At 48.5% G+C, this 12,469-nt stretch overlaps 1 protein-coding gene across 2 annotated transcripts in view; it reads right to left on the bottom strand.

Moving 5' to 3' along the window:
- ZNF627 (zinc finger protein 627) overlaps window positions 1–12,469 on the bottom strand; it is a 28,609-nt gene extending 16,140 nt beyond the window's left edge. The window contains exons 1-2 of one of the 2 annotated variants that reach the window (XM_033196806.1): window positions 12,262–12,469; window positions 3,556–3,710 (exon numbers count right to left, since the gene is read on the bottom strand). Coding sequence is in view for 1 of the 2 variants with exons in the window: in XM_033196805.1 (XP_033052696.1) it covers window positions 12,262–12,264 (3 nt within the window). In the remaining variant the exon portion in view is untranslated. The remainder of the gene's footprint in view (window positions 1–3,555; window positions 3,711–12,261) is intronic. The other variant, XM_033196805.1, reaches the window with a different exon arrangement.

Genomic DNA, 12,469 nt, shown 5'->3' on the forward strand with positions numbered 1-12,469 from the left:
AAGATACCTGCAAATGTGGAAGCAACTTTGGAACTGGGGAACAGGCAGGGAGGGGTTGGAACAGTTTAGAGGGCTCAGAAGAAGACAGGAAAATGTGGGAAAGTTTGGAATTCCTAGAGACTTGGAGGGCTCAAGAGACAGGAAGATGTGGGAAAGTCTCAACTTCCTAAAGACTTCTTGAATAGCTCTGACCAAAATGCTGACAGTGATATGGACAATAAAGTCCAGGCTAAGGTGGTCTCAGATGGAGATGAGAAACTTGTCGGCAACTGGAAGCAAAGGTGACTCTTGTTATGTTTTAGCAGAGGCTGGTGGCATTTTGCCCCTGCCGTAGAGATCTGTGGAACTCTGAACTTGTGAGAGATGACTTACAGTACCTGGAGGAAGAAACTGCTAAGCGGCAAAGCATTCACGAGGTGACAGAACATTAAAGTTTGGAAAAATTGCAGCCTGACAATGGAACAGAAAAGAAAAACCCAGCCGGGCGTGGTGGCTCATGCCTGTAATCCAGCACTTTGGGAGGCCTAGGCAGGCGGATCACCTGAGATCCGGAGTTTGAGAGCAGCCTGACCAACATGGAGAAACCCCTTCTCTACTAAATATACAGAATTAGCTGGCTGTGGTGGCACATGCCTGTAATCCCAGCTACTCGGGAGGCTGAGGCAGGAGAATCGCTTGATCCCAGGAGGTGGAGGCTGTAGCAAGCCAAGATCGCGCCACTGCACTCCAGCCTGGGCAACAAGAGCAAAATTCTGTTTCTTTTTTCTTTTTTTTTTTTTGAGACAGAGTCTCGCTCTGTCGCCCGGGCTGGAGTGCAGTGGCCGGATCTCAGCTCACTGCAAGCTCCGCCTCCCGGGTTTAGGCCATTCTCCTGCCTCAGCCTCCCGAGTAGCTGGGACTACAGGCGCCCACTACCTCGCCCGGCTAGTTTTTTGTATTTTTTAGTAGAGACGGGGTTTCACCGTGTTAGCCAGGATGGTCTCGATCTCCTGACCTCGTGATCCGCCCGTCCCGGCCTCCCAAAGTGCTGGGATTACAGGCTTGAGCCACCGCGCCCGGCCAAAATTCTGTTTCAAAAAAAAAAAAAAAACAAAAACAAAGAAAAGAAAAGAAAAACCCATTTTCTGGGGAGAAATTCAAGCCAGCTACAGAAATTTGCATAAGTAATGAGGAGCCAAATGTTAACTGCCAAGACAATGGAGAAAATGTCTCCAGGACACATCAGAGACCTACATGGCAGCCCCTCCCTTCACAGGCCCAGAATCCTAAGAGGAAAAAATGGTTGGCTTCCTGGGCCTGGTCCAGGGTCCCTTGCTATATGCACCATAGGCACTTGGTGCCCTGTGCCCAGCCACTCCAGTCATTGCTAAAAGGAGGCAAAGTACAATTCAGGTCATGGCTTCAGAGGGTGCAAGCCCCCAAGCCTCTGCAGCTTCCATGTAGTGTTGGTCCTGTGGGTGCACAGAAGGCAAGAACTGAGGTTTGGGAACCTCTGCCTAGATCTCAGAGGATGTGTAGAAATGCCTGGATGTCCAGGCAGAGCTGTGCTGCAGGGGCAGAGCCCTCATGGAGAACCTCTGCTAGGGCAGTACAGAAGAGAAATATGGGAGTTGGAGCCCCTACACAGAGTCCCCCCTGTGGCACTGCCTAGTAGAGCTGTGAGGAGAGGGCCACCATCCGTCCTCCAGACCCCAGAATGGTCGATCCATTGAGAGCTTGCACCGTGCACCTGGAAAAGTCACAGACACTCAATGCCAGCCGTGAAAGCAGCAAGGAGTGGGGGGCTGTACTTTGCAAAGCCACAGGGGCAGAGGTGCCCAAGGTTGAGGGAGCCCACCTCTTGCAACAGCGTGACCTGGATGTGAGACATGGAGTCAAAGGATATTATTTCAAAGCTTTAAGATTTAATTACTGCCCTACTGGATTTTAGACTTGCATAGGGCCTCTACCCTTTATTTTGGCCAATTTCTCCCATTTGGAATGGGTGTATTTACCCAATGCCTGTACCCTGACTGTATCTAGGAAGTAACTAACTTGTTTTTGATTTTACAGGCTCATAGGCAGAAGGGACTTGCCTTGTCTCAGATGAGTTTGGACTTGTACTTTTGAGCTAATGGTTGCAATGATTTAAGACTTTGGGGGACCGTTGGGAGGGCATGATTGTTTTGTAATGTGAGGACATGAGATTTGGGAGGGGCTGGGGGTGGAATGATATGATTTGGCTGTGTCCCCACCCAAATGTCCTCTTATAGTTCCCCTAATCCCTGCGTGTCATGGGAGGGAGCAAGTGTGAGATAATTTAATCATTGGGGTGGTTACCTCCATGTTGTTCTCATAACAGTGAGTTCTCATGAGATCTGGTTTTATAATGGGCTTCCCCAACCTTTACTCTGCACTTCTCCTTACTGCTGCCATGTGAAGAAGGACATATTTGCTTCCCCTTCCACCATAATTGTAAGTTTCCTGAGGCCTCCCTAGCCATACTGACCTGTCAATGAAACCTCTTTCCTTTATAAATTAGCCACTCTTGGGTATGTCTTTATTAGCAGCATGAAAACAGACTAATACAGAGCCCTGGGAAAAACTAGGCTGAAGAGGCCAGATGCAGTGGCTCACGAGGTCAGGAGTTCAAGACCACCCTGGCCAAGATGGTGAAACCTTGTCTCTACTAAAAATACAAAAAAATCAGCCAGGTGTGGTGGTGGGTGCCTGTAATCCCAGCTATTTGGGAGGCTGAGGCAGAGAACTGCTTGAACCTGGGAGGTAGAGGTTGCAGAGAGCCGTGATCGCACCACTGCACTCCAGCCTGGGCGACAGAGCAAGATTCCATCTCAAAAAAAACAAGAAAAGAAAAACTAGGCTGAAGAGGTCTCAAGTACTCCTTCCTTCACCAAACTTGAGTCAAGCTCCTCACAGCCCTCTTTTTGACTAGGCCTTGGCACTGGCCTGCAGAAGTCGGTTTCAGCAAGAATCCATCTAAAGTAGTTTATAGAGACTCCTCCTACCTTAATATCCAATCAAGTTCTTTTTCCACCACCTATGAGACCCAACCAAGTTCCATTCTCTCCCTCACCTTGTCCATTGACTATAAATCCAGTAATATTCTTGCTGCATTCAAGGTTGAGTTCAATCTCCCTCCCCTATTACAGCTGTCATGACTCACTGCAATTGTGCTGAATAAACTCTTCCTTGACATTCCTAACAAGTTTCCAGTGCAATCTCTCTTTAACAGGGAACAAGGCTGTAAACTTGAGACCCTGCTTCATATATCTGGAATGCATAGGGGATGACAGGCTCCCTCCCACTGGGGATGAAGGAGCTGGGAACCACACATGCCATTCTGCCGGGCCCACCCAAGTCTGACTCCATGGAGGGGGAGGTTGTCCTGAGAGTACCTCCCACCCACAAACCCAAAACACCCGGCTCAGATTTCTCTCTGGATGGCCACTCCCTGTTGTCACCCCACGATCGGGGTGAGATCCAGGATTGCAGGTGCACAACTGTCCAGAGAGGTCCAGGAGGTAGACTGCCTCCTACAGTGATGGGACAGGATACCTGGGAGTCCTGGCTGCCAATTCAGCCCCCAACCTGATGGAGTGTGATGGAGGGGACTGAGACTCAGGCTGCTTCTGAATACGATTCCCCACCAGATACAGGATTTGCAAGTTGTTCTTCCACTTCATGAATTATCTGTTCAAGTTCTTGGTGTCCTTTGAAGAACAAAAATTACCAATTTTGATGAAGTCTGAACTTTAGTAAGTAACATATTGGCTCACCAATTCTGATCATCATCATATATGATATATTGATTCATCAATTGTATGATATATATGATAAATGATACCATATTTATGTACTTTGGGAGGCCAAGGTGGGAGAATCACTAAGCCCAGGAATTAGAGATCAGCCTGGACAACATAGTAAGACCCCATCTACAAAAAAAAAAAAAAAAATTGGCGGGCGCGGTGGCTCAAGCCTGTAATCCCAGCACTTTGGGAGGCCGAGACGGGCGGATCACAAGGTCAGGAGATCGAGACCATCCTGGCTAATACGGTGAAACCCTGTCTCTACTTAAAAATACAAAAAAAAAAAAAAAAACTAGCCGGGCGACGAGGCGGGCGCCTGTAGTCCCAGCTACTCGGGAGGCTGAGGCAGGAGAATGGCATGAACCGGGAGGCGGAGCTTGCAGTGAGCTGAGATCGGCCACTGCACCCCAGCCTGGGTGGAAGAGCGAGACTCCGTCTCAAAAAAAAAAAAAAAAAAAAAAATTAGCCAGGTGTGGTGGTGCACACCTGTGGTCCCAGCTACTTGGGAGGCTGAGGTGGCAGGATCACTTGAGCCCTGGAGGTCTAGCCCACAGTGAGCAGTGATTGCACCACTGCACTCAAGCCTGGGTGACAGAGCAAGACTTTGTCTCTTAAAAAAAAAAAGAAAAGAAAAAAAAGGCCGGGCGCGGTGGCTCAAGCCTGTAATCCCAGCACTTTGGGAGGCCGAGACGGGCGGATCACGAGGTCAGGAGATCGAGACCATCCTGGCTAACACGGTGAAACCCCGTCTCTACTAAAAAATACAAAAAAAAACTAGCCGGGCGAGGTGGCGGGCGCCTGTAGTCCCAGCTACTCGGGAGGCTGAGACAGGAGAATGGCGGGAACCCGGGAGGCGGAGCTTGCAGTGAGCTGAGATCCGGCCACTGCACTCCAGCCTGGGCAACAGAGCAAGACTCTGTCTCAAAAAAAAAAAAAAAAAGAAAAAAAAGTAGGGGAAAACAATGACCTGTGGAGGAGAATATGGAAACGCTACATATTATCTGTTCAATTTTTCTGTCAAACTGCAACTGGTCTAAATAATAAAGTTTATTAAGTAAAATAGTGAATAAAATACCATTTCATGGAAGATTCATGGCTATGTGAAATAGACAGATGACATACAATATAACATACAGGATGATATTACTTGTACAAAAAACAGACAAAAATAAGGCCAGGCATAGTGGCTCACACCTATAATCCCAACACTGTGGGAGGCATAGCCGGGTGAATTGCTTGAGCCCAGGAGTTTAAGACCAGCTTGGACAGCATGGCAAAACCCCATCTCTACCAAAAAAACAAAAAACAAAACAAAAAAAAAAAATTAGCTGGTGTGATACTGTGCACCTCTAGTCCTAGCTGGTTGGGAGGCTGAGGTGGGACAATCGCTTCAGCCCGGAGGCGGAGGTTGCAGTGAGCCAAGAGCACCACTGCACTCCAGCCTGGGCTAGAGTGAGACTCAAAAAAAAAAAAAAACAAGGCTAAGACTAGCCAAGATGTTGTACAAAATACAGTTAGGGTTGTTAACAGACTGAATGTTTGTATTCCACCACCATCCCCTGCCCAAAATTAAATTTCATTGGCTGAAATCCTAACCCCCAAACTAAATGCAGAAACCAGTATGCATGCAACAAACAGGCAAAGAAACCACAAAAAACCCTTTTTGTCATAACATTAATGGTAATAACTTACTAAAAACTCAAGAGAGGAAAAGCCAAGCAAAATTCAGCCTAATGATAAATAAATGGTAAAACTATTAAGAACCACCTTTTAAAAATGAGGACCTGGTCACCTGGGAGTACAGAAGGGAGATGAGATCAGGACATACCAGAAATGCCCAACACCCATTTATGAACCTGGGTGGTGAGTCCATCGGTGTTTCACACACCCTACTGTCCTCTCCCCAGCGTGGAAATGCTCCCTCCTCCAGGGTCTCGGTTCTCACAGCCAACACTTACCCAGTCAGGTGAAGGTTCCAGGCCGGGCGCGGTGGCTCAAGCCTGTAATCCCAGCACTTTGGGAGGCCGAGACAGGCGGATCACGAGGTCAGGAGATCGAGACCATCCTGGCTAACACTGTGAAACCCCGTTTCTACTAAAAAATACAAAAAACTAGCCGGGCGAGGTGGCGGGCGCCTGTAGTCCCAGCTGCTCGGGAGGCTGAGGCAGGAGAATGGCGTAAACCCGGGAGGCGGAGCTTGCAGTGAGCTGAGATCAGGCCACTGCACTCCAGCCCGGGCGACAGAGCGAGACTCCGTCTCAAAAAAAAAAAAAAAAGAAGGTTCTGATCTGTAGTGTCTTTTTTCATATGCCATTTTTGACACCAAATGTGTGGTGTTTGCTGAACACCAACTAAATCTCCAATTCTCCAACACCAACAAAGCATTCAACAAATCAATTCTGACACTACCCAGAGTTAACAGGGACCCCATAGGTTCAGGGCCCAGACGATAACACTGCCCCACTGCAGATGCCAGTCACAAGCCCCAGGGATCACCCATACTTCTCAGCAACTGCATAGAAATCAGAAATGGCCAAACAGAAGGGAAGGATGTAAGGGAAAATGGTGGCGGAAGATTGGGTAGGTAGGTAACCCTGGAAATAGCTATGGTTAAAGAAATTCCCCCATCTTTTGTATTCTGCAGGAGTAGCTTACACAAAGAAACACTCTTCTCATTATGACTTAGATGACACTTCTTTTTTACCTATGGCAAAGCCACACACAGACTAGAAATTCCCTTTCTTTTCCTCATAATTGATTAGCTGAATAGCTTTGTCTTCAGTGGTCAGAACAAAGTACCTGTTAACCAAACTTTGGTTAAGTTTCTCTCCTTCCTCCCGCCCCTGAACTTTGACCTGCCCTCAGCCTGAGCCTATATACAATCCCTCTGATGACCCTCCTAAGAACAGACTGCCTTCAAGATCTAGGTGGGACTGTGCACCCTGCATCCTGCCTTCCACCTCCCACCTTCTTTCTCATCATTTGCTCCTTCCTATGAAAGAAAATTCTTTTCTGTCTAAACTTGGAGATGCTTGCAGATTTATTTATTTTTATTTATTTATTTATTTTGAGACAGCATCTTGCTCTGTCCATCGCCCAGGCTAGAGTGCAGTGGCGTGATCTTCGTTCACTGCAACCTCCGCCTCCCGGGTTCAAGCCATTCTCCTGCCTCAGCCTCCTGAGTAGCTGAGATTACAGGCATGCGCCAACACACCTGGCTAATTTTTGTATTTTTAATAGAGACAGGGTTTCATCATGTTGGTCAGGCTGGTCTCATACTCCTGACCTTGTGATCCGCCAGCCTTGGCCTCCCAAAGTGCTGAGATTACAGGCGTGAGCCACTGAGCCCAGGCTGAGATGCTTGCAGATTTTTTTTTTTTTTTTTGAGGCGGTGTCTCGCTCTGTCGCCCGGACTGGAGTGCAGTGGCCGGATCTCAGCTCACTGCAAGCTCCGCCTCCCGGGTTCACGCCATTCTCCTGCCTCAGCCTCCCGAGCAGCTGGGACTACAGGCGCCCGCCACCTCGCCCGGCTAGTTTTTGTATTTTTAGTAGAGATGGGGTTTCACCGTGTTAGCCAGGATGGTCTCGATCTCCTGACCTCGTGATCCGCCCGTCTCGGCCTCCCAAAGTGCTGGGATTACAGGCTTGAGCCACCGCGCCCGGCCCAGATTTTTTTTTTTTTTGAGACGTTGTCTCGCTCTGTCGCCCAGGCTGGAGTGCAGTGGCGTGATCTTGGCTGACTGCAAGCTCCGCCTCCTGGGTTCACGCCATTCTTCTGCCTCAGCCTCAGTCCCAGAGTAGCTGGCACTACTGTCACCGGCCGCTACACCCGGCTAATTTTTTTACATTTTTAGTAGAGACGGGGTTTCATTGTGTTAGCCAGGACGGTCTCGGTCTCCTGACCTTGTGATCTGCTCGCCTCATCCTCTCAAAGTGTTGGGATTACAGGGGTGAGCCACTGTGCCTGGCCACTTGCAGATTTCATATTTGGCGCCTTCTTCCCTTTCAATTCTCCTTTAGAAGAAAGTCTTCTAAAGTCCTGGTTCGTGTGGCAGTACACCCCCCCAGTCCTGCCCGCCGTAATCCTGGCACTTTGGGAGGCTAAGGTGGTAAGACTGCTTGAGGCCAGGAGTTAGAGACCAGCCTGGGCAACACAACATCCTGTCTCTATTAAAAAAACTTTTTAAAAAATATAAGCCAGGCATCACAGCATGTGCCTGTAGTCCCAGCTACTTGGGAGGCTGAGGTGAGAGAATTCCTTGAGTCCAGGAGATCAAGGCTACAGTGAGCTATGATTGCACCACTGCACTCCAGCCTGAGATAGACTGGGACCCTGTCACAAAAAAAAAAAAAAAAGAAAAGAAAAAAAACAACACTCCTTACCTAAATCCAGATTTGTTTCATTAGAAATGTCTAGAAACAGACCCAAGATAATAGCAAGTACATTCTCAGAAGGGCATCACCTCAACCCCCTCTGCCTATGAATCCCCAGCTTTCCGGGGCTCTGAGCTTCTCTCAGTATAAAGGGCTCCACCCAAGGTCAGTTGTGAGCAGCTGGGACACTGCAGGGGAGGCTCCCCAGCAAGCACAACTGGGCCTATAATGTCCTCTCTTTGAAGGCTCGAGATTGGCCTTAGTTTGAAGTCACTAGTCTGCTGTCTCTGTTTCCCAGTCAAGGTTATGCACTTAATTTTCAATGAGAAAATAAATACCTAGGGTTTGAAGAATCCAGCAAAATCATTCAAATTCACTGTTTATAGCAGGGAAGGAAATTGTGAGGCACTTATATTTCACACCTTAACAGAAAAAGTAAAAGTATCCATCCTCTTCAGACAATAAATGTTATTTATTCTTTCTATGGTAATAAATCATGTATTAAATCATATTTGAACACTTCTAGGAGTTGCCAAGTCCTGTCCTATTAGGACTTTGCATTAAACTCTGATGCCTAGAAAAAGGAAGAGAACAGTTATCCACTGTCACAAGTTTGCCACACTGCAAAGCAGAGGAATTGATGTTTTGGTGAATCTCTGTAATTCACCAATTTATTTACTAAACTTACTTGTGGAAATGTACTCATTTTTCTGCAGTCATGATAGAAGAGAGTTTTTCTCTCTTTCTTTTCCTTAGTAGTATTCCCAGCACTAAGCCCTGGAATTCCATTTGAAATCACCACCTCCACCCCCCTCCCCACCCCAAAAAGTTAACATACTTGAGAAACTTACTACACTTGCTTTGGGAAAGAAAAAAGTAATTTTTTTTTTTTTTTTTTTTTTTGAGACGGAGTCTTGCTCTGTCACCCAGGCCGGAGTGCAGTGGCGCGATCTCGGCTCACTGCAAGCTCCACCTCCCAGGTTCACGCTATTCTCCTGCCTCAGCCTCCCCAGTAGCTGGGACTACAGGCGTCCGCCACCACGCCCGGCTAATGTTTTTGTATTTTTAGTAGAGACGGGATTTTACCGTGTTAGCCAGAATGGTCTCGATCTCCTGACCTCATGATCTGCCCGCCTCGGTCTCCCAAAGTGCTGGGATTACACGCGTGAGCCACCACGCCCGGCCGTAAGTAGTAATTTTTAACAAAGATAAGACTAGATATTTAATGTTTTCTGAAACCCACTTCCTTCTTGCCTCTTTGGGAAACTGTCTTATATTTCAAGTTCTACAGATGAAATACATTTATAGTTACTTAAAAAAAAAAAAACTAAACTAAAACTGCAATAAGTGAACAAATCTTTTGCAGGAGACAAACCCAGGAAGGCACTGTGCTAACCTGGAACAGAGGTATATCTGACTGAAGTTTCAGGTCCTTCTTTTTTTTTTTTGAGAAGGAGTCTCACTGTGTCACCCAGGCTGGGGTGCAGTGGCATGATCTCGGCTCACTGCAGCCTCTGCCTCCCCGGTTCAAGTGATTCTCATGCCTCAGTCTCCCCAGTAGCTGAGATTAGAGGCAGCAGCCACCACACCCAGCTAATTTTTGTATTTTTAGCAGACAGGGTTTCGCCATGTTGGCCAGGCTGGTCTCGAACTCATGGCCTCAAGTGATCCACCCACCGCAGCCTCCCAAAGTGCTGGGATTACAGGCATGACCCACTGCGCCTGGCCTAGGTCAGGTCACTCTATTACCTGGGATATCGCCCACCCCCTAAACTGCTCACTGAAGGGCTCAGTGAGCACCCTTCCAAGAGACATTGCATTGTGTCCCCCGTCTGCCTAAAGTACATTTTGCTTTTCAGGTTCTTGGATCACCTCAATGGGATGGGTTTTCCTGTCCTTGGGATAAGTTTCCTCACTTCACTAGTCTAAAAGAATCCAGAGGGCAAGAATCATATCTGTTTTTCCCCTCAATACCATCGTCCATTTGGCTGGACACCAATGTGTCCCACAAGGAATGGAATCTGGAATTAGGGGAAGAAAAAGCTGAGTGTCCCAGGGGTGAGCTTTGAGAGAGATGGGAGATCAGGAGACTCCTCTGACCCCAGGACACCCAGCTCCTCCACTAAGAGGCCCCAACCCATACTTCAGGCTGTCCAGTGGGAGGAGACTCAGCAGGCTGATATTCACTAGACCCTTGAAGACATCTGGCTTCTGTGGGCATCTTGTGTCAGCCCAAACAGCCCTGAAGCCCAGGACCAGGAAAGGAGGATGCTCTGAAGACACATCACAGTTTAAAGTTTCCAAAGGGGAACCCCAACCCAAGACACTGTTTTTTGTTGTTTTTTTTTTATTTTAGGGTCCAGGTCTCACTATGTTGCTCAGGCTGGTCTCAAACTCCTGGCCTCAGGTGATTCTCCCGCCTTGGCCTCCCAAAGTGTTGGGATTACAGACGTGAGCCATGGCACCAGGCCAACCAAAAGACATTCTGAGAACATCCCTGTGCCTAGGAGAGAGAAAAGGAGAAGAGGCACAAAGGTTTTCTTACAGAAGGGTCTCATACATGTATTCTCTGCTTTCCTCTCCTGTGAAATGTTCAGAAACAGAAAACGAATATTTTTAAAAGGCCAATCAATTGCTCCTCAAAAAAAATAATACAAATTAATTAGTTTGAAATGTGCAATAAAGGACAAAGAATTGACCATGTCATGACTGGAGTTAGCTTTTGGGAATATGGTGAAAGAAGTGGTATCAAGAATTATTTACAAGCCCTAAAGGAGTCAGGCTAGGGGAACAAGGTCAAGGATTTGGGACCCTGTCCCCCTGGGGAGTGTTAAAATAATTAATTAGGAGGCAATTAGAAGGCTGTGGCTGTGGTGTCCTGGTTTCCTATCCAAGGAAACAAAAATCTAAATCAAATGAAATTCTTTTATTTGATTTTATATTTTAAAAAATTTTAGTAGTTTTTTGGTCTCAGTCTGAATATGTTCATTTAAAAAAATTTAATAGAGATGGGGTCTCGCTATATTGCGAGGGTGGTCTTCAACTCCTGGGCCCAAGCAATCCTCCTGTCTTGGCCTCCAAAAGCGCTCAGATTACAGGTGTGAGCCACCACGCTCCAGTCTCAAATGAAATTCTTTTTTTTTTTTTTTTTTTTTTTTTTTGAGGCGGAGTCTCGCTCTGTCGCCCAGACTGGAGTGCAGTGGCCAGATCTCAGCTCACTGCAAGCTCTGCCTCCCGGTTTACACCATTCTCCTGCCTCAGCCTTCCCGAGTAGCTGGGACTACAGGCGCCCGCCACCTCGCCGGCTAGTTTTTGTATTTTTAGTAGAGACGGGGTTTCACCGTGTTAGCCAGGATGGTCTCGATCTCCTGACCTCGTGATCCGCCCGTCTCGGCCTCCCAAAGTGCTGGGATTACAGGCTTGAGCCACCGCGCCCGGCCTGAAATTCTTATAAATTAGCAGTTTATAGGGAAATGAAATTCAGGGTTAATAAACCACAACCACCAATCCACCTCTGACTACATAAGCAGAAAATGTCCAACTGGTAGAGCAAATAAGGCGACTACATAACTGTCACCAACCAAGTACTGAATTTGGTTCGCTTCCTCCTGCACCTTACAGCCCTTCCTTCCATCCCCTCCAAAAGATCCCCAAGCGACAAACCACGACCGAGAGCTGAACACCGATGAACCGCTGTTTGCTCAAATAAACTCTTAATTTTTAAAGGGAGAAAGGAGGGACGGGGGGTGGGCGGCCACAGACCGCAGCTCCTGCCACACGAACCCCACACCCGAGGCGGGATTCCCCCCATGACCCTCCCGCGGCCCCCGCACCATCTGGGGAGACGCGGGGCTGCAGGGCCGCAGGCGTCGCGCAGAGACGGGACAGGACGCCCGGGGTCCCAGCTCTTGGCCAGCCCCACCTTGCGGCCGAGGGGACCGGGGACCCAGGTGCGCCAGGGAACTCGGGTCCCAGACCCCGGAGTCCCGCAGGGAGGCCTGGGTCCCTCCACAGCCGGTTCCGGCCGGTTCCAACCAGCCCCTCCCCCCCGGTCTGGGGACGCCTAGCCCCTCACACGCACCATTTCTCGGCTTCCAGGTGTCCCAGCGCCTTCCCTACGACTCCCGCGACCTGTACAGGTCACGGTGCGACAGAGGCTGCGGCGGAGACACCTTGGGCCTCTCGGAGAAAGGGAGACGCGAGCCCGGGCGGGGGCTGACGCCAGAAACAAAGGCTCCGTGGGGAGGCGCAGGCCCTGCCCTCCTCTCTCAGGCGCATCTGAATGGACA

Source organism: Trachypithecus francoisi, unplaced genomic scaffold (assembly GCF_009764315.1).
Source record: "Trachypithecus francoisi isolate TF-2019V2 unplaced genomic scaffold, Tfra_2.0 Lachesis_group5, whole genome shotgun sequence".
Classification (NCBI taxonomy): domain Eukaryota; kingdom Metazoa; phylum Chordata; class Mammalia; order Primates; family Cercopithecidae; genus Trachypithecus; species Trachypithecus francoisi.